General features: G+C 46.7%; 2 protein-coding genes and 2 long non-coding RNA genes across 5 annotated transcripts in view; 3 read left to right on the top strand and 1 right to left on the bottom strand.

Moving 5' to 3' along the window:
- The window catches only part of LOC138143151 (uncharacterized), a 27247-nt gene extending 17745 nt beyond the window's left edge, over positions 1–9502 (bottom strand). For both annotated transcript variants that reach the window (XR_011163621.1, XR_011163620.1), the window contains exon 1: positions 9005–9502. This is a non-coding gene — a long non-coding RNA (uncharacterized lncRNA). The remainder of the gene's footprint in view (positions 1–9004) is intronic.
- The window catches only part of LOC138143154 (uncharacterized), a 58731-nt gene that overhangs the window by 7780 nt on the left and 29360 nt on the right, over positions 1–21591 (top strand). The window lies entirely within an intron of this gene.
- On the top strand, positions 7–3736 carry HOXB6 (homeobox B6). Its single transcript, XM_069064356.1, has 2 exons — positions 7–886; positions 2065–3736. Exons 1-2 carry the CDS (start codon positions 475–477, stop codon positions 2322–2324), a joined length of 672 nt encoding a protein of 223 aa, XP_068920457.1. The 5' UTR covers positions 7–474; the 3' UTR covers positions 2325–3736.
- On the top strand, positions 5397–8232 carry HOXB5 (homeobox B5). Its single transcript, XM_069064351.1, has 2 exons — positions 5397–6077; positions 6880–8232. Exons 1-2 carry the CDS (start codon positions 5522–5524, stop codon positions 7125–7127), a joined length of 804 nt encoding a protein of 267 aa, XP_068920452.1. The 5' UTR covers positions 5397–5521; the 3' UTR covers positions 7128–8232.

The following is a 21591-nucleotide window of genomic DNA, read 5'->3' as shown; positions in this document are numbered from 1 at the left end:
GAGAGAGAGAGAGAGAGAGAGAGAGAGAGAGGAAAAAGAAGGAGGTGGAAGAAGAAGGAGGGAGGAGGAGGAGGAGAAAGAGGAGAAGGAGAAGGAAGAAGAAGAAGAAGAAGAAGAAGAAGAAGAAGAAGAAGAAGAAGAAGAAGAAGAAGAAGAAGAAGAAGAAGAAGAAGAAGGAAAGGAGAAGGAGAAGGAGAAGGAGAAGGAGAAGAAAGAGGTTGATAGGTTTGTGCGCCGGGGTCCCTCGTGCGAGCCCTGCTCCTCATGGGTGCTATTTGGCAATTCCTGCTTCTGCTATTGGTCAGTGTTTGATCATATGGTTGTATTTCCTTCTGTCCCTCACTGGCACCTCGCCATCCCGTTTCAGCTAAAACCCAATCTCGGATATACTACTAATAGCTAAGGCGCTCGGACTATAAAACACAACAAATCATAAAAGCCCGCTCAGCAGCACCGGCCGCGCCTCCCCTCCCAATGAGTTCCTATTTTGTGAACTCCACCTTCCCAGTTACTCTGTCCAACGGACAGGAGTCTTTCCTGGGTCAGCTCCCGCTTTACTCCTCGGGCTATGCGGATCCTTTAAGACACTACCCCGCGGCTTATGGGACCGGGGCTGTCCAGGACAAGGGCTTTGCCTCTTCTTCCTACTACCCACCGGCAAGCGGGGGCTACGCCCGGGCTGCGGCTTGTGACTATGGGCCAGCTGGCTTCTATAGGGAGAAGGAATCCGCCTGCACCCTCTCCAGCGGCGAAGAGCCTGCCCCCTTCCACCCCGAGCCGAGGAAATCCGACTGCGCCCAAGATAAAAATGTTTTCGGAGAGAGTGAGGAGCAGAAGTGTTCCACTCCTGTTTATCCCTGGATGCAGCGGATGAATTCATGCAACAGTGAGTGAGGCTTTTCAATACTTTTATCCCTCTCCCTGACCCTTTAGCCTGTCTGGGCCCGTCGGGTCCTGTCCCTCCCCACAGGAACAGGAAACAACCCGGGGTTCTAATCAAAGATTCACTACCCCTCTCCCCCATAGACCCGGGAACTCTTCCCAGAAAGGTGTGTTTTGAGGGGGAAGGGGTTCCAGGTAGGCAGAGAGTGAAGATGGATCTCTCTCTTCTCACAGTTGGAGTTCTAAACTTTGTATGTAATCCCTCCCTTTCTAGACAGGCAGAGAGAGGGACTGGGATGGGGGTGGGGGAGTCGGAAAGAAGAGAAGGGAAGATTACCACTAAGGAGAAAAGGGGAAAAGGTCCCTGCTACCTGCCTTTCTCATCTTTCCCCCTTCTCCTGTCTCACTTTTCTTACTCCCAAGTAGCCGGTCCCATTAGAAATTGAATGAGTCATGTCTTGTTCGGGAGCGGGAGAGTGGCAGGCAGTAAAAGCTGAGGAAGGGAAGGTTGAGGCTAGGGGTCTGTGCTCCATGGAGTGTAGAGGTAATCCTAGAGAAGAAAGATAGAGAAGGTGTATGATAGAAAGCCTGTCTCCCCATCATCAAGGGGATAAGGAAAGACACAGAGAAGGTGTCTGTATCAGATCAGATTATTTGTTGTCTTTAAGTCCCAAATTGATGTCCATTAGTAGGACAAGAAAGTGTTGGACCGTTAATGCAGAGTATCACGGATCGATTCACGTCATTGTGGATTAAATGGTCAAATCTATCACCGGTTGGGAGGGGGAGAGGCTAGCCATCTGGAAGTGAAGTGGAAGAGTGAAGGGGAGGAAGAAGTACAAACACCTGTCTAGCGCATATCTAATTCTCTCCACCTCTCCCCAGCAGCTTTGTAGCTTTCAGGTAGGATTCCCTCTCCCCTCTCCACCCCCACCCCCAGCCACAAAAGCAACAAACTCCTCAAAGCGAGGTGAGGAAGAAGGAAAGGAGAGTAAACCAATAAGGCCAGGAGGTTAAAGGGTAGGTAGAGAGGGAGATGACCTGATGAGGGAGGGACAAACCATGTCAGAGCCAGAAGAGAAGGCATCCCTACTCCTCTGAAGTCAGGGTCCCCAGAGAGGAGTGGGAGGGAGGGAATGGAGAGAAGGTGACCATTCCTAATATCTTCTTTCCACGTAACAGGTTCTTCTTTTGGGCCCAGCGGGCGGCGAGGCCGTCAGACATACACCCGCTACCAGACCCTGGAGCTGGAGAAGGAGTTCCATTACAATCGCTACCTGACCCGAAGAAGACGCATAGAGATCGCCCACGCCCTTTGCTTGACCGAGAGACAGATCAAAATCTGGTTCCAGAACCGACGGATGAAGTGGAAAAAGGAAAACAAGATGCTCAATTCTTCCCAGCTTAGCCCGGAGGCAGAGGAAGAAAAGCCCACAGAGTGATCTCCAGGAAGGACCGGGACAGAGGGAGGGAGGGAAGGAAAGTGAAGAGGAATGGCAGGGGAAGTGGCTGAGGTGGGGGGGAACGAAAATAAGCGTCATATTATCAGATGTCTTCGTGGGAGGGAACAGGAAGAGGGTGGATGATAGAATCTTAAGCACCTCAGAGAGAGGCCAGACTAATTCCATTCCCTGTGGAGCTCCCACCCTGCAGATTTCTCCCGTCAGCTGCTAGCCACTAGAGCCCCAGATAGGCCCCTACTCCACGGTTTCCTCTCTGTCTCTTACGTCTCTAATCCTCCCACGAAAGCTACCTGGGGTCCCTAGTTTGTGTACTCTGGCTGAGGACCGAAAGGAACTCACTCATGTTGTGTTTCCCGGAAGCAAAACAAATCGCTGTTTTCCGTGTCTTGTCTTCATTTTGTACAGTGTCCCATGCACGGTTGAATTAGAGATTTGGTATCTCTTTTGAGAGGGGAGGTCTTTGGGGGGGGGAGCCTTCCCCTGTCCCCCAGACCTGTCGCCTCTTCCCCTCTCCCCTTAATCCACTGGAAGGAGCACAGACTACCTAAGAGGAAGAAGAGGAGCAGCCGCAGAAGAAAAACAAAGTTCTATTTTATTAATTTTTCTATGTGTTGTGTTTGTAGTTTTGTCTTAGCTCTCGACGTGAGATACTGCGGTAATAATAATAATATTATTAATATTAATGATAATAATAAAAATGTGAAAACTTATCCCGTCGTTGACCCCCCCCCTCCCCCCTTCTTTCTTTCCGGGGGAAAATAGACCCCAAACAGTCTGAAGACAGTCCCAGTGGGCCGCCGCCTGGTTGCAAGTAAACCCCGATGTAACGCCCAGATTCTCTGGCCGGGTCATTCGCTTGACTCGGATCAGGCGGATATGCCAGGCAAGATAGAATTGGGAAATTACAATTGAGACAGATATATTCAGTCCCAACCCCTGAACCTCGCTCCCCAACCCGCTTCTCTTGGTCACATTTCACATTAGTTCCAAGATCATCGCCGACTCTGGGATGGCATTCACAGCCTGAATTCCGGCTTTCTCTTTTCTGCTCCCCTATTTTGTCTCCATCCCTACAATTATGTTGAGGAATCCCACCCCACCCACCCCCATATACATTATAAATTCGAGGAGCAAGGGGGAGTGATTCCTCCAAGGCTTCGAGGGAGGCTAGCCAACGCTGGGGCTACATCTTTCCAACATCTGTTCTCTTCTTTCGCTTTCTCAAACCTCGGGGCCTCTGTCTATGCCTGTCCAACCTCATACCCCGCCCGCTCACTCTTCTCGCCTGTTACTTGCTTTTTTGGTAACCAACCCAGGGCCAGACTGAGGACCCTGAAATCTGGGCGGAGATGATCAGGGCCTCGGGAATAAAAACAGTTATAGAGAAAGAAGCTTCGTGAGTCAAGTCGTTCTTCCCTTCCACTCTCTTGCTTGTACCCCAGTCTGAGGGAGGCACAGAGGAAACATGGAAAGGCTGGTTTCTTGTCTGCCTAGAGTTGAGGTTTGGGGTAGAGGATTTGGTTTCCGCTTTTCTCCTCAGTTCCCCTCAAAGCAGTCAATTCATCTGAGACTTGCAAACAGGAAGTTCGGATGACTGGGAGAACTTCACTACGGTTTTTCTACCCATATCTTAGAGCAGAGGGTGAACAGGGAAGGTAATAGGGAAGAGGAGAAGGGAAATTGTCCTCTGCTCCTTCCAAAAAAGCCTAGTCTGGCCTGTCACTTTCCTCCTGCCACAAAAAAGGAATGATGCCCTTCCTTCCTTTTATCTTTCCTTCCTCTCTCCCTTCCTTCCTCCCTCCCTCTTTTCCTCTTCCTTGCTTCTCTCTCTCTCTCTCTCTCTCTCTCTCTCTCTCTCTCTCTCCTTTCACAATCTAGGCAGAAGCTGCTCCAGCTTTAGGACATTTTGTGATCACTAGGGTTCTTTTCAGAGTCCATAATTATTATAATTGTGTCACTTTCAATATGGCACGTAATTACGATTTGCAAGCAAGCTCTGAAATTTCCAAAACTGTCTGGAAATCCAACAAAGCATCGCAAGAGTCCACAAGCTCAATTCTGCCAAGCTCCACTGGATTATGGGCAGATAGGAAAGGAAAGGTAGTCCTGGAGTCCTTTTTAGACCCAAAAAGGGGTTTGGAGCCTCAGTACCTCTTTTCTCTTCTAATTCACCCTCAAGAGGTTCCACCAGCGTCCATATTCTGAAATTTTCATTCTTCCATCCAAATGAACTCTCGTTAACTTATCTCACTATTCTTCAACCTCCTCCTACTATCTCCTTCACAATCGACTTGACTTCCTTTTGTATTTCACCTTTTCCTTTACCCTGGACAGGACTGAAGTTTTTGGTAAGGAAAGAAGAGAGAAATCAAGTCTCAGATTTTCCTGGAAAGTAAAAGGGCTTGCTTACTCTTCTGAAGGAAGTTTCTTTTATGGTCTCCAAATCCTTTTTCATGTCCATCCTAATACTTAAGAGATTTCGAACCAAAACTAAGCCCACTCTTGGAGCCTTACGGAAAATCGGTTGAAATAGTTATTCCACACACATTCTCCCTTCCCCCACTGGGGAAAAGTACGGGAGTTAGGGGACTGAGAAAAAAATGAGTTAGCATTCTGAGCTTCGTATACACATTTAAAAGGAGAGATAACAGAAGATGGAGTAATGTCCTTCCTGTAGGAAGGGTCAACTCAACATCATTCTCAAATAATTGTACTTTCCCCGTCTTTGCTGCTTTCTTCAGTCCCTTTTCCTTTTTCCTCAAGGGAGCGAGGCAACCGCCATCGCTGCCGCCGCTTGCACTTCTGACTGTCGCCGGGAGGTGGCGAGCTATGCTAAGAGGCTGCTTCGAACCTTCTCCCTGTTTCTCCCCTTCGGTTTTTTTTTTTTGAAGGCTTGCATTGAATCGGCCCTAACGATTCTCAGATCGTCATTATTTGTAACCATAGAGCATGAATTACCTCTTGAGGTCATCAGCGAGAATTTACGACTGGTCAACAAAAGCACGTGATTCCCCAACGCCCCCCCATCCCCCCTTCTTACCCCCCCCCATATTTGGCCGCATACATAGCAAAACGAAGTACAGTGCATTGCTATAATTCATTAATACATCATAAATCGTGAAGCACAGGGTTATAACGACCACGATCCACAAATCAAGCCCTCCAAAATAACCCAAATGAGCTCTTACTTTGTAAACTCGTTCTCGGGGCGCTATCCAAATGGCCCGGACTATCAGTTGCTAAATTATGGCAGTAGCAGCTCTTTGAACGGTTCTTACAGGGATTCTGCTACCATGCATACCAGCTCTTACGGCTACAATTACAATGGGATGGATCTCAGCATCAACCGCTCCTCAGCCTCCTCCAGCCACTTTGGGGCGGTGGGGGAGACCTCGCGTGCCTTCCCCTCTCCCGGCCAGGAGTCCCGGTTCAGGCAGGCTTCAAGCTGCTCTCTGTCCTCTCCTGAGTCCCTGCCCTGCTCCAACAGCGACAACCACGGAGGCAAGCCCTCTGCCTCGTCCCCATCCGACCAGGCGACCTCTGCCAGTTCCAACACCAATTTTACAGAAATAGACGAGACCAGCGCGTCCTCGGAGCCCGAAGAAGCAAGTCAGTTAAATAACAGCAGCTTAAGCCGAGCCCAGACAGAACCCATCGCGACCTCCACAGCGACAACGGAGGGACAGACTCCACAAATATTCCCCTGGATGAGGAAGCTGCACATTAGCCACGGTATATTTTCGCTTTTTTGTTTTTCCTTGGGGGGTGGGTGGGAAGAAAATCGTGTCTGTTTTCTGCTTTTACATTTGAGGGAAGATGAGATTATGTCGATTTAAAAAATATATATATATGTATGTAAATAATATATTTTAAGGGAATGAGGTCTTTGAGGGCGTCCCTATAGCCTGGGGGAGAGAAACAGACGAGGTACTCATGGGGGAGGGTGTATTTTTTAAATTATTTTTATAGGTTGGGTTTCTCTCTTTTCTCCTGGCCATATTTTCTTGGTATTAAGGGGTGGGGGTGATGCTGACTACGAAATCATCCTGTGCCGTTCCCCCCCCCCCCCCCATTAGGTGAATCGTTTCGGGATGAGACAGGAGAAGGCAAGGTGGGGGGGAAAGAGAGAGAGAGAGAGAGAGAGAGAGAGAGAGAGAGAGAGAGAGAGAGAGAGAGAGAGAGAGAGAGAAGGGATAAAATAGCACTATCCGGGCAAAAGTCCGGCTGTCTCCTCTCCTCCCCGGCGAGCCGAGGACGAAAACGCAAGCAAAAGGCGAGGCAGGGAGAGGGGAGTGAGACAGTAGACAAAGCGAGCTTAATTCGACTGCAGAGATGGATACTGGGGGGGGGGGGTTGGGGGGGGGGGGAACGCACTGAAAAGCAGCCAGGATTTCGGCGTCTGGGGGGAAGAGGAGTTTCAAGGCACTGGTAAACTGGGTGCAGGGCACGCTAGGGACCCCCTCCCCCAAGATATCTCCTCCCTTTAACCGGAATAACCTTGCAGTCTCGCTGCCCTGTTGTCTGTCTGCTCCAGATATGACCGGCCCGGATGGGAAAAGGGCACGGACCGCTTACACTCGCTACCAGACCCTGGAGTTGGAGAAAGAGTTTCACTTCAATAGGTATCTCACCCGCCGGCGGAGGATAGAGATCGCCCACGCTCTCTGCCTCTCGGAGCGGCAGATTAAGATCTGGTTTCAGAACCGCCGGATGAAATGGAAGAAAGATAACAAACTGAAGAGCATGAGTTTGGCTACGGCCGGCAGCGCCTTCCAGCCCTAAATTCTGGAGGAGCCCAAACCCACAGTCAATCCCCCCACCTCCCAGTCCCTCCACACAGTCAGTCTCCAGGCGCCGGCCTCTTCCTTTTTGTCGCTCTCTGTGGACTTAGAACCGACTCCTAATGCGGTAGAAGCGAACGCGCCACAGCGTTGCTATGGCTTGAGATTTTTCGTTCGGTCTTAGGTCCTCCAGATCCTTCCCTACCTTCCCACAACCTCCTTGGACTGGTTATTATTGTTATTATAATTAATAATTATTATTATCTACCACCCCACTTCCTTCTCTACCCATCAGTGTTTCTGAATGTTCGTGTCCGTGATTGCTTCTTCCCACCCGAAAAAGGAAAGAAACTCGCATGTTTAATGTGAATTCCCCTCCCCCTTCTGTGTTCTAACTTATTTATAAAAGGAGGATGGATGCATTTGCGTTTATACCTTGGAATCTCTGTACTTGAACTGCAGTTGGGTCTACGTGGGGGCCTGGGATGGGAGAGAGACGTTCAGTGGGGACGAGAGGAAGATAAGCTCAGATTAATTGCCAATATAGAAAAAAAAGATATAATATATGTATATATATTTCTCTCCCCTCTCACTTCCTCCTCTTCTCCAGTTCTGAGTCTCCCTTTTTGCCTAATCCTGGGTGGGACTGAGACAGAGGGATAGGCCTGGGACTGGTCAAAAGGGGATGTTAAGGTGCAAGTCTTAGTCTTAGCAAGAGAAACCTGGGCCTGAGACTTTGAGGAGACCAAAAAAAAAAAAAAAAGGTGGGGGGAGAGGGGGGAAGCCTGATCATATGAAAAATCTAGGTGTGTGTCAGGCCAATCCTCGAGGCCCCATGGTGTGTAAATATTGGAATACTTAGGTTCAGGTGTACCCTCTCCCCAATCCTCCTGCCCTCAAGACCATTTATAGTCAGCCGAGTGGATGCTGTGTTCTGTGTGAAATCTGTCTTTGCCGGACGGTCTCAGTGATATGCTTTTTGTATTTGTTTGTAGCTTTTCTTGAAGTCGAATAAATGTCTCTTACTCCACCCCCCTCATCCTCGTGTTTTCTTGTCTGGGCCTCTGTCATCGGCTCCAGCAAAACAAAAACAAAACCCACCAAAATGGTTCCCAAATGTTCTTTCTTGGTTTGGCATGAGAAGGGCCCTTCCCCTTCTGTCCCATTGCTGATTCCCAACCTGTCCCCCACTTATTGATGTTCCACTCTCCTCCCTCTCTGTCTTATGCTGAAGGACAGATTTATTCCCTGCTTGACTACTGAAAGGCCCCCAAAGCCGAACCCAAACAACTGGCAAGAAGGAAGGCCAGGCCATTGCCCGATCTTGGGCTCTTTCACTAACTTGAAGATCCTCAGGGAAGTCTACTTAGGCCCAAATCCTCTGGTTTGAGGCCCTGCTCCTCTTTGGGGTTGGCTTTGGAAGAGGGATAACAATTTTAGCCGAATATGAGCCCCCAAATCCCATTATGATTTGCCACCTGCCAAATTAAATTCATTGATTTAAATGGTGTTCTCTTCGTTGTTGCCCATCTCTCCTACCCTCATCTCTCTCTCTCTCTCACTCTCTCTCTCTCTCTCTCTCTCTCTGTCTCTCCCCCTCTCTCTCTCTCTCTCTCTCTCTCTCTCTCTCTCTCTCTCTCTCTCTCTCTCTCTCTCTCTCTCTCTCTCTCTCTCTCTCTCTCTCTCTCTCTCTCTCTCTCTCTCTCCTCATCCCCACCAGGGTATCTTATCGGACCTTTGCTCCTGTTGAGTAGGGGGTACCCCTCTTATCCCTCCCATACCCCGCCTCAGCCTTGACTGGCCCAGAGCCAGGGCTTCTCAAGCTTCCAAAAGCCAGCCTCCGCCCGCCGCAAGTAAAAGTCGAGTTAGATCACTTACCCAGATCAATCTCTCCCTTCTTAGTCAAACTTCTTACAGGACTTGGGGGGAGGGGAGGAGGGAGAGCTAGGGAGGCGACCCGTCGAGAGTCCAGGAGCGTCTGTTCGCCCCCCTTTTCCCTCCCCCCTTTATTTTTTTTTTCCTTCATCGTTAGCAAACTATCCCAAAAGTCGCTATGACATTTAGATGTCAAATGGATAGGGGTTTTATCTCGAAGTTAGATCGTAAAAATCGCCGAGAAGTCAGACAGATACCCCTCACTGGCTCGAGAAAGTCACGTGAGGTCCATAAAGTTAGTTTTATGGTTTTGGGGAGTTGACACTGCGCGGTATATTTCACATTCTCGAGAATGTAAGTGACACTTTAACTGCTCACAGTGGCGGGGAAGGGGGCAGAGGTAGGTGAGCTCTCTCCCAGCTGAGAGGAGCTGAGGGCCCGGCCTCAGCAGCAGCAAAGGCGGCGGCGGCAGCAGAGGGAGGCCCGAGGCCCAGCGTTCGCCAAAGTAAGTCCAGTTCCTTTCCCTCTCTCCCTGGTGTTTTAGGGCAACAGGGGTTTGGGGGCTGGATGAGAAGAGGGTGGGGGAAGGGTAGTTTTCACGGCTGTTGAGCGTTATTGCGGGGCAGTTTGGTCTCGTTCTGCCCCCACTCCTAACAGGTAATGCTAGCCAGAGGAGGGAGGGAGCCTCTGTAAAGGTCCAAAATCTGGGGCGTTGTCAATTGTTTGTTTGGGGGAGTGTCTCTCAAGAGCTTGGGGGAAGCTTTTCCAGCGCCACGTCAACTTTGAAGCTGAGGCCCCCGGCCAGCTTTCGGATAGGGACAGAACCTAGAAAGTTCCCGAAAACTTGGGGAGCAAGTTCGAATGAGATTCACGGTGGAAAACTCGAGCCTGGGGGTTGTCGCAAGTTTATGTGCTAGAAATTTGGGGTCATTGCTCTTCCTCGAAGTAAAGAAACTTGTGTAATTCGTTTGCCCAGGGGCATGCGGAGATGAAAGTTGTCTCCACTATGCTCAACCCAGATGAATGATCTGGGAGAAGATACTCTAGAGTTCCGAAGCAACTTGGCCCTGGGCGCTATTAAGCGGTTTCGTGTGGTTCAACTCTCGGCCTTAAGAGTTCTACTTCTGCTCCTTCAGCGTCACTCCCAGTGACTCTTCCGGGTTGGAAGCCCAGACTTTCTGATTCTGAACGAACCTCTCTAGACCTCAAGAGCAGTGGGACTACGAAGGTGGAAAATACGAGGGAAAGGAGGAGAACGTGTCCAACTAAGGCGAACCTGTCCAATACTACTCTTATCTAGGACTGCTCTAAATAGGGATAGGTGGCTGTTTTTTAGCTTGGAGGCCTAGGAGAAAATGGGATAAACTCCCTGAAATGAATATGATTCTCCAGAGGAGGAAAGGACTGACAGGATAGAAAATTAGGCGAGATGTTTCCCTCTTCTCTCCATTTCCTTTTTCCCCTAACTAATTCCCCTCACCCAAAAGGTCATTTTATTTTTCTTCCAGGGAGTGGAAGCATATAAGATCTCTGAGATTTTAATTTTTTTTTTAGGCATGTTGCAAAGGGCAGTTTTCTTTACCTGGAGACCTGAAGGCCTTCCCTCTGCCTAAACCTCTTCCTTCAGTTCTCCTGTTTCCCGACCCACCCCACCATCCACCCAATTACTCCTTGCCCCTTCACTGCTCTGTTATTTCAAGATTCAATCACTCAGCCCTCTCTCTGGTGATGGGGTTGAAGTGCTTTAGGTATCTCAGTTCTCTCAGATTATTTCAAACTTCTCCGACAAGGAAGAAGGTCCTATCTCTTATTTCCTACCTAAAATAACAATCTCCTTCCTCACTTATCCTCCATCTCTCTTTCATTCCCTCCCTGGTTACCACAAATGAGAGGTTCTTAAATCTTTTCACGACAAAAGGAAAAATGGAAGGTAGGACACGAATGGGTTTTGAGGTGATTGTGGTCTGGATTGTCATCTCCAAGTTCAAAGAAAAATCTCTCCAAAAACACATTGGTCTCTGTACTTAGTATGAAAAGTGGGATCACAGACCATTAAATTTTAAAATAATTAACCCCACCAACTTCCATTATGACTTTTTCACCACTACCATTTAAATCTCAAATCTTTTTTCTGAGGATCTTTTTAAAGATACCCTTCTGCAATCTCTCCCATCCCCAGACAAGAAAGTTAGAGCATTGGGTGTGTGTGTGGGGGGAGAATCTGGAGAAATGGAAATGAAGACTTTCCTTCTCTCCCCCATCCCATCTAGCTGACAGAGCCTCTTCTAAGAATAGTGAATTTCTTGTGTCTACCCCACCCCCAATACTGTCCCAGAAAACATGCCCTCCCTATAATGCTCTCTATTATCCATCCCTGCCAGAGGTTTCTAGTGAACCACAAGACAGAGAGCCTGAGGCCTGCAGTGGAGATAATTTTTTTCTCCCTAACATAAGTTCTGCAAACTCTGATAAAGAGCTGTTGAACAGGGTATCCCAGGGACATCTGCTGGAGATATTAGGACAGATTTCCCGGAATGGTCAAGAGCAGCTTAGTATGAGACTGCCTGCTTCCTTCTTCGAGGTCCAGATAGAGACCAATAATATGCTCTCCCCTCAATCTTTCTAAAGATTCCTCTTAAACTCTCTTATAGTTATTTATTTCCTCCTTTCTCCTTTTCTTTCCTTACATCCTTAATCCTACATTATGTAGTAAGTCAGTGCCCTTCTTTGCTTCCCTCACCCAAATTAGGATGTGCTTTAAGAGAGTGAGGAGGTATTTAAATTAAGAGCTGTTCACTGCAAATGACTGCATTCCAGTCCAGGTGCTCCCACCTTCCCTCAAAGAAGTTGTCTTAAAACAGGGGTGGGAGAACCTGTGACCTTCTAGGTCCTTGGGTTCAATCTTTTGACTGACTAATCTTTTGACTAACAAATCCTTTTATTAAGGGGATTGTTCTGTTAAGTTTGGATTCAATGAAAGGGCTGCACTTGAGGACCTAATGTGCCACATGTTGCCTCAAAGCCAAAGGTTTGTTACTAGACTGTTGCCTCTGTTCCCTTTCAGAGTTTTCCTGGCCTCGCATATTTTTTACATTTTCCTTTCCCTCTCCTCTTTAGATTGGGTCTCTTCTCTTGGTCCAGGCCTAGAACTCTCTAGCTTACTTTGTTCAGAGGAGGGTCTAACTTTCCTCTCAAGTGACTTCATTATAGGGGTCAGGATTCATCATCTTTTCTAGAAGAGAAGGATAAGAGAAGAAGTAAACCAGATACTAAGGTTTAATTTTCCTTTTGAGTTCATCCTAAGATCCAGCCTTCAGCAGTTTCAATTTTACTATTTTGATTTTGTCTTATTTATTTCTTTGTTGGTATAGGAGGGGAAGTAAGAAGTGTAAACAGGAAAGAGAACTCCTGAACGTAGTGTGTATATGGCCCATATCTCATTGTTTCCTCTCCTTGATGAAAAACAAAGGACACAACACTTCAGTGGCTGAAGGACACAGTAGAAACCTTCATGTTGTTCTTGGAAAGGGATTATTGGCAAAGAATTTGGGGGACATGGCATGACTTTCATAGAAACACCTTTTCTTTCTGTTTCCTTCTCTCATCTCCTTCTTCCTTGTTTCTTGGGGTCTGAATTTTTGCCTGAGGAAGGAAGCTGGAAATTTTGGGAGGGGGCAGATTCCAATTGAGGAGGACTATATGGTCCAGCCTTACTTCTATTCAGTTGAAACCCTTTCTTGCTGGAGGGGAAAGGAGGTAGAGGGAATGAGAAAATGAGGAACCCTGGACCTTCATTGAATAAACTGGCTTTCTTTGGGGAGGTTGGTCTTAAGGATTTCAGTCTAGTAAACAAAAGAGGGGAAACAGGCATAAAAGAACTACTTGGGCTCTTTGAGTAGGATTTCCACTCCCCTCTTATTTTCTTGGTATAATCAGGTTTCTAGGCCCCAGGAATCTTTCTATTGAGGTGTTTATCGATTGGTGAAGCAGTGTTACACATCTATATTAATTAAACCAGATTTGAGACTGGAATTGGAGAGGTTTAGGGTAAGTCTGGGGACTCCTAGGGGAATTAGTTCTTCCTAATACCCCAACAAATTTAAAGATGTGAGATTGGGCACCTACAATAATGGAGCTAACCCACCCTAAAACTCTGAATGCCACCTCCCCCAACTCTAGGTGTCAGTTGCAGCTCGTGTACCACGAAAGCATTTCAGGTGCTGAATCAAATTCCATTTCCTCTCTCCAACCCTTCTTCCTTCCCACAGGCCCTTCTTAACTTGTCCCCTTTCGTTCGAAAAGGAAGGCTTCAATAGTCTTTTTTTTACTAGACAGAATATTCTTTCCTTTTGGGGTGTGTCTCCACGAAAAATTCATTTTCTTTCCCATTTCTGTGGACTCATCCCTCTGTCTCCCCGCTGGCGGGCACATCTTCCCTGAAACCTCAAAGTTTCTGAAGGTAAGACATAGGTTTGATAGCTGTTGGGTGTTTTTTTTTTTTTCTTAAATGGCCCTTCCTCCAAAAGTGATTAAAATCTGTTAAAGGATTTAATTAAGAGAATTAAATGAAAAGGAAGGAGACACAAATGAGTTGGGGGAAAAACATACCAAAGCTATTCTGAACGATTAAATCGCCATTTTAACACTATAATGGAGTTTGCATCCTGAAAAGGGAAATCAACGCTCATATCTCATCAATAATTCATAGAGTCCGGGATCACGGGGAGGTCAGCAGACGGGGCAGGAGAGGCTGGCTACGTGGGGCTCCAAGCCCAGCTCCTTGAATACATTAGCCATAGTCACTCGCTTTAGCCCTGGCTGCGGGGTCAGCGCCGGCGCAACCTCCTAGCCTGGTGCAGGGGGTAGTGGGTGTAGAGTAGAGAGAGGGGGCAGGGCTTCCCCCCGCCCCGGGGTATGATTTCGTTCCTTTTTCTATGCAGTTGTATGACGAAAGTGGGAGCCAGATCTGGATCAGAGCCGGTTCAGGGAAATGGAGACTTAAAGTGGACGTTTTATGTGTGTGAGCACCCAATAGATTTGAGTTTGGAAGAAAAAGAACTAAAATATCCCTTACAGTTTGTTGGTTTTTCTCCCCTCCCCCTTTCAATTTGTCCTCTTCTCTTCCTCTTCCCTCTTTCACCTTTTCTCCTTCCTTCATTGTGTTTCTGTCTCTGCAGTAATTTCTACTATCTCTATTTAATTCCTTCCTCAGGAACTCTTGTTTCTAGGTTCCTTCCCCTTCTAGGAAACAACAGAAAAGATAGGTCGAAGGCAGGGGAACTTGTGTTGCTAATACTCTCAAATACTTTACACATTCTAATCCTCCTGAATGGGCATGGATTTGCTTTCTCCCTAGTCCTTTCTAACTGCCTTGCCTAGGCCTGGCTGGGGAATCCCCAAAGCTTCTGTACCTATTGGGCCTCAAAATCTAGGGGAGGGGCAAAGAAAGTTTCTCTTATGCTCCTCTTCAGACAGTCTGCTGGTGCTCTGTGCCTCATAGTTCTAGGCTAGGAAGCAAAATGATCCTTGCTTGTTGGGAGCAGACCTTACTTTCCTGTAGCCTTCTCATCTCCAAGGATGAAGTAGTTCCTTGGGAGAGAACTAGCTGAGAAGGGAGAGAGCAGTCGCTAGCTGAATTGTTTCGGAGGAAAGTGGAGGAAGAGCCTGTTGGGTTTGTGAACCTCTTCCCTTCTCTTCTTTACCAATGAGGGGTAAAAGTGAACCTCAATAATTTTGGTCTTCCCGGGGTCCCCCCTCCAGAGCTTCTCTGAACTAGGATAAAGGGGGTGGGACCGAGGGTGATGATCCCCGGGAACCCAGAGGGAAAAGAAGCAACCTTTATTTTCCCTTCTCTGGGGGTGAGGAAAGACAGATAACGAGATGTTATTCTGGTAGAAGAAGAATTGAAAGCTGACTTCCTAGTACTGTTGATCTGGGTAAAGATTTTCACCCGAGGCAGAAGCTGTAACGTCCCGGAGCTACCAGTAGAGTCCGCCTCAGACCAAGTTCACAGCCAGGCAGAGTTGGAGGCTGCGTTAAGGGGCCGCAAAATGCTGCCTTTTCTGTTTCTCTCCCCCGATTTCCTGTCTCTACAACCCAAGCAAGAACTTCTGGGTTCCCTCCCTGTACATGTCCCACCCCTAGCCATCTTCCTAGAAGAAACGGTGATTTCCCACTTTCGACAGTTCCTCTTGCCCCTCTTCGTCCCCAAAAGAACTAAATTCCCAGTTCACCACAGTACTAGATGAATTGTCAGTGAAATAAAATAAAAATTTTAATCCCCCAAATCTCTTTTAGCAAGCAATTTGATAGTGTTAAGGAAGGGATTTGGGTGGGAGAGATACACTAGGTGAAGGTATCAATGTTACCTTTCTATCACCACAATCAGAGACTTGATTGAATAGGCAGGAATATCGGTTATTGTCTTCAGGAAATCATTAAATTTCACAAGGAAAATTTTATACCACATATTTCTTCCCCCTATCAAGATCTGGAAGGGACTAGAGAGGGGGAATGGGATGAAGAAAAACATTCGATTTGGATTTGTGGAGTAGGCAGAGGAGAATTCGACCTTGGGGTGCTTGTTAAGTTGGCATTATTTCTGGAAAGGTCACAAAGTTGGAGGGTCAAAAGTTTACACTGTTCATGGAACACTGTGGAGCTGAGAACGTGCCTAGCTGAACAGGTTGTGTAAAGTGTGTGGGGGAGTTGCGGGCCAAAAGGAAGAGGGGGCGCTATTTGTGGAAAAGAAATAAAACAAACTGCTAGTGAGGTAAGGTAAAAAGGACTGAGTGGAGGTGAGCTTGGAGAGAACACAGCAGGAGACAAGGGGCAGAGAGAGACAGGGAGTGGAAAAAATGGGGTTGTTGAGGAAAGCAACATCCAGGAATAGAACAAGAATAAAAGTAGTGATGTTTTCCTAAAATAGTTCTGGAGGAGGTATGTGCTTTGGTGGAAAGAGGTGGGAAATGGGGGAAGAAGGAGAGGGATGAATTTTCAGATTAGAAAGGACTTTGAGGGTCAAATCTTAAATCCTATTTTCCTCCTCAAGATAATCTTTGCCATACTGTAAGAGAATCTAATTAAAACTTACCCAGTCACACACATTTATTAATTCCAATTAGAGAGAAGTCCCTGTAGGACAGTAACAGGAGCCAAATGAAAGTCTTCAAAGGTGAAGACCCAAAATATGTTGATGGAGATGATGATGACAACGGTCATCATCATTATTAAGGTTGTTTTGGCCCTAGTGAAGGACTGGCTTAACAACTCCCTCCTGTTCATTTCCCAGATTCTGCTGTCTTCCTGAAAGGGAATCATAGTTAAGTACAGTCAAAGTGGAGGGTGAGGATGGGTGAGGATATGGATGCTATATCCTCAACTGAGTAGGCATCAGAACCCCTCCATTGTATCTCTCAGTTTCCTTCTTTGATCTCCTGGAACTTTGAAGCCCCGCTAATTTCTTTACTTCCCCCAATTTCTGCTTTCAATCAAATTCCCTACCTAGTTCCACATTTGCAAAAAGCCAAGGCTAGAAGGAAGATTATCCTCCAGACATTTATATCCTGTACTTGTAACAAGCCAACAGAAATTAGTGTTAGGCACACCCTATAGAATTTAATTTATAGGTCAAACGATGATATATATACTTAGAGAAGGGCTGTAATTGTAACATCGATGCATGTGCTTCTTGTAGGCATAGAAATGAATGTCTGTTACATTATACTATGTCATCACATTATTATATGAGTATTTAATATATGGAAGCCTGGAGTGTGTACACGGATAACGATAATCCTAGCTTTTCGACTTTATAGTACACTCTGAGTTTGAGATAAGGCAAGGGGTAGAGAGAAAGGGGCAAGAATACTGTTCAAATATAGCTTGACCGTCTTTTGGTTAAACTATTGGCCTCCTTTTCTTTCCCTCTCCTTTTTCTCATTCTCTGGGGTGTCTCAGAAGGGACAGGACTAGCTTTCTTGGAATTCAGGAAACGGGAAAAAAGAAGGGAACCCCTGAGAGAAGGCAGGCTCAGTGTCTCTATTTTCTCTTCCTCTCCCTTTCTGTGCTGAACCTGGGAGTTTTGAGGAATTTCAGAGTTGGGGATGAAGAAAAGAGAAGGCCAATGGTAGATAGGTGGAAATGCATTTGAATGGTACAGTGTTTCTCAAATAACAATCGGTCAGTTCCAGGTCAGAATCAAGAGGGATGTGGCACAATCCTGCCATTTAGTTGGCACCCGAATTCTGCTACTGAAAATTATGCATCCCGAAACTCGTATTCGACCTGTGGGGAACAGGTAACTCTCAATTCTCGTATCTATTCTATTCTGGCCTCTCCCTTTCCGTTAGAATCAGACCGAAAAAAAGGATGAGGTTCCCTATCTAAAATATATCTCACCCGTATTACTAGAAATAAAAGAAAGTATTCCCTTATATTTGAAATGCTTCCACCATCTGCTCTCTGGTGTTAAGGATGAGAACGGATTTATAAAAAGGAAAAGAAGAAATTCAATCTCTTTATGACCCAATGTATTCTTTGTAATTAATGTAACTAGAAAATTATTCTCCAATGTCCCTGAATTTTCCCAGCCCAGTTGGCCCATTACCTCTCTGTCATTTCTGCAAATGCTCCAGGAATCTGATTTGCCCGGGAAATGGGGAAATAGGGAATGGGTTACCCTAGTGCCTAAGGACCAGTGACCTTAAAAACTCCTGAGGAGAATGTAGGTGTATATGGTGCTCTCAGGGAAGGAAGGATACCCTGGAGGTGGAAAGGCAGTAGTGGGAGCGGGGTGCAAGGAGAGGTACATTAGTCGGTCAATAGTTCTTTGCCGGATTCCTTCTGGTCCAAACACCAGCATCTTTCCGGCTGCCCCTCTCTCTTCCCCATTCTGCAGCCCGACTCTGCCTGGGTAAACCGGACGCGGGATAAAATGCCCAGACCCCCAACCTCTCGTGCCTTCGGTGGAAATAAGTCCCAGGGTAAAAAAAAAAAAAAAAAGATAGATTTGATTACTCGAAAATCCCATCGACTGCTGAGGTAGCGTATAGGGTAGGGCGGGTTTGTATCCAAATGTGGGTGTTAAAGAAGGATGGGGGGAGGGGGAGAGAGGCAGAGGATTGGAAGTGACCGGCTCTGGAGAAAATTCAAACCAGCGAGGAAGAGCTGAATAAAATTCCTGCCGTGTCATTTTTCTCCCAAGTAATGACCTGAGTAAAATTCAATATGACCGAGCGAACTATGTGAGCGTATTATAGAAACGGCCTGCTAGTGGGAGAGGCCGGGAGAGGGGTGAAACGTAGGTCACGGCGTCTAACAGATATTAAAATGTTCAGGAGACTCGTGACACGCCTAGCTGTTTAACAAAGACTGCCAAAGTATGAGATTAATACGAAAACTTGCGGCTTCAAAAACAAAACACACCCAAAAAAAGTCCTATTCTAGCCTCGGAGGGGGCCTGGGACTGACTGCTTCTCCTCATAGCCGAGGTTCCGTCCACCTCTCCCACAATAGTGGAAAAGGAGAGCTTATCTTATCGAGAAAAGCGAAGGGAGGACCTAACCCGACAGTTGTGAGTATTCTTGACTCCCTTTCCAGTCTTTCTTCTACCCCTTCCCCTCCGATCCCCTCTCCCTGCCTCCCCCCATAACTGAATTGTGCTGTGTAGGGGTGTTGAAGCAATTGCGGGGGGTGGAATGACTCGCACAGCTTGGCGCCCCTCTTCAGTTGACATAAGGTACGTCTGCGAGAGGAGGCGGAGGAGCGGCAGAGAGGTCACTCTCAACCTGTGGCTTTTGGAGAGGTGCAAGAGAAGCGCGAGGGTACGCGCTCAGAGGCGGAGGGAGATGGACACTGGCCCTTTAATAACAATATGATTATTTTCTGGAGTTAGCCTCTATCTCAGACGAAATAGGTTCTAAAAGTTACTGAGAAATCTTTCTTTACTTCTCTGCATGGGTGTTGGGATTGTGCGTTGGGGGTAGGAGTGTGGGGGAGGCTGGGAATCCTCTTGGCAGGTGTCTAGTCCTAGGAGAGAGTACAACAGGGTTAACGGGCTTCATGGCCAGGCCCTAAATTCGCTTCACTCCTCTCGGTTTTTTCTTACGTTGGGTTGTCACAACCAAAAAGCGGAGGTTGAGTCTCACTCCCTATTGCTCCCTGGAGTGAAAACGGAGGGGATGCAATCTCCCTCACTCCCCCAGCCTGTTCCCCTTTTGAAATCGAGAACGGTGGAGATATTCCAGCTGAAGATCCGTCTTCCAAAACTTCCGAAATACCGACGGGTTTATGAGCAAAGGGCCTAGTTGAAAAGGAAAGGAAATATGGGGTGTAGGGAATGGACCAGAGAAGGTGAGGATTGAGGGCCAGTACTGATGGGGGCCTTGGAGTCCAGTACAACACAGAGCATAGCTTCTCATAAGACTTCGAAAGGTCCATGCTAGACGCTAGGGGTGCTGGAGATGTTCCTATCATTCTCCTTTTGTCTGCTGTCCTGAGTAAACTCAAATATCCCTGCATCTTCCGGAGCAAATCATTGCCTAAATAATCCGACTTTAGCCATTGGTATTAAATGGGTCTAAGGAAAAGCACGATTAAATAATATTCCTTCGGCCTATGATGATGTCACATGGCGAAGAAAGGGACTAGAGAACTGCAAACTCTTGTATTTGAAATTAGGTATCTAAAACGAGAGAGAGAGGGGTGAACAAATCCTGTCTTATGTGAGTCCCCTAGTATACCAAATCAGAGTCTTTGGCCTTCTGAAAACACAGCAGTTTCCTGAGTATCTATTGAGGAGGGTTATTGTTATTGTTGCTGTCCTCATTTGGAGAAACAACATTTTCCCAGTCTCAGGGACTGTGTAGAGAATATGGTGTTATAATATGGACATTTTAGGCAATGGAGAGGGCTCCCAGTCACCCTCCAAATTCCCCATACCTCGTAAAGATCTACAGGGAGATTTGAGAATCACCTGGGAGGTAGGGGTGGAAAAAAAACAGTATTGAATTTCCTCTAATGCCTGGATTCTTAACTGTGTTATGGACCCTTTGGCAGGCTGCTGAAATCAATGGACCACTTTTCAGAATAATGTTTTTAAACAATTGAAGGAAATAATAAATTGTAGTTAGAAGTTAGTGAAAATAAATATTTTTTTCCATCTAAGTTCACAGACTCCCTGAAATCTAGCAATTCATTCTTTGGGGATTTGTGGACCACAGGTTTAGAACCTTATCTCTAATTAGAGTCAATCCCCTGAATCTCGTCGCTTGGGAGCCCATCCCCTTAGCAGAGTTTGGGGGAAGACTGAAGACAATTTGCAGATTATTTCTATACTCGCTCTACTCTCTCCCTATTTCTTTCCCTTTTCAGGACCTATTTTCTGCCAAGCAGCCAGGTGACTTTAGTTTAGACATCAGTGATGGGATTGGGTTCGGGTCTGGAGCTGTAGAGTCAGAGACATCTCCTCCCAGAATATTCTCTGTCTTTACTCAGTTCTCTTCCAAATAGAGAAGGGGAGGGAGGGGGTGTTGCTGCATCATTTGACTGAATATTTTATTGTTTTACATCTCCCCTCGTTCGGAAATAGAACGCCTTTGATCTTTTTCTCAGGTTGTAAACGGAATTGCCCATCATTAAATACCCGCGGCCCCATCTGCTTCACCTCCTTGCCTTTTTCTTTACAGCTGTTTCTTTCTTTTTACAATAGACTTTTTTTTAAAAGGACTTTTATGACACCCTCTCCCCTTCCACTCTGTCACCCCTTCGTTCCTATTCTTTCCTCTGAGAAGCTCCAGAGAAAATAACTATCGAGATATTCGTTTGTTTGAGAGCTAAAAGATAATACGGGAGAAGGGAGCCCCAGTTGTTCTGTATGTAGGGGTTGGTGTTCTGGGGTTTTTTGGTTTTGTTTTTCTTTTTTGAAATGAAAAGTCTTTTGGGGGTGGGGTACGAGAGGAAGAGAAGCCAAAGGGGATAAATTTTGACTTTTGCTCCTCAGCCTTTGGGTGACCCTTCATTCTTTTGTACTTAGCCAATGTTTACGTCTCATAATTCATGCGCCTGGGAGTCGAACAGCTTACGATCTTAGCTCGCGTGCATTTTCGGAATCAGCCGCATCTATTTCCAGGGGTTGGAAGAGGAGTGACACCCCATAATACAGGCTAAGCGAACCGCCCCGCCGGGTCCTCACAGAGCCCTGCTCTGTCCTCTCCTCTCAAAGAAACAGGCAAAAAGCCAAACCAAACCAGACCAGATCAATTGTTATCCCCGCCCCCTCCCCCCCCCAAAAGAAGACTGTGCTCAGAGTAAACGAACTGAAGGATTTCTATGCCAAGAAGATCTCTCTGTCTTCTGTATATACCCTGTAGATCCGAATTTGTGTAAGGAATTTTGTGGTCACAAATTCGTATCTAGGGGAATATGTAGTTGACATAAACACTCCGCTTTTTTTTTCCCAGAAGAGAAAATAAAATTTTTAGAATAAAGAGGATCCAGTTATGTGACCAGAAAGGAGCTCTTTTCTATAAGTCCTCAATATCTTCTCTCTCTCTCTCTCTCTCTCTCTCTCTCTCTCTCTCTCTCTCTCT

The sequence above is a fragment of the Petaurus breviceps genome, unplaced genomic scaffold (genome assembly GCF_028583685.1).
Source record: "Petaurus breviceps papuanus isolate PSGF00001 unplaced genomic scaffold, PetGlider_PUasm1.0 90630, whole genome shotgun sequence".
Lineage (NCBI taxonomy): Eukaryota > Metazoa > Chordata > Mammalia > Diprotodontia > Petauridae > Petaurus > Petaurus breviceps.
The sequence above is the reverse complement of the archived record's forward strand: the minus strand, read 5'-3'. Positions and strand labels throughout refer to the sequence as shown.

What these genes read in the sequence shown, in the direction of transcription:
- HOXB5 (XM_069064351.1), top strand. Translation starts at nt 5,522, where the DNA reads ATGAGCTCTTACTTTGTAAACTCGTTCTCGGGGCGCTATCCAAATGGC. An exon ending in GAAGCTGCACATTAGCCACG is followed by an intron (nt 6,078 to 6,879) that starts GTATATTTTCGC and finishes TGTCTGCTCCAG; the next exon opens with ATATGACCGGCCCGGATGGG.
- HOXB6 (XM_069064356.1), top strand. Translation starts at nt 475, where the DNA reads ATGAGTTCCTATTTTGTGAACTCCACCTTCCCAGTTACTCTGTCCAAC. An exon ending in GCGGATGAATTCATGCAACA is followed by an intron (nt 887 to 2,064) that starts GTGAGTGAGGCT and finishes TCCACGTAACAG; the next exon opens with GTTCTTCTTTTGGGCCCAGC.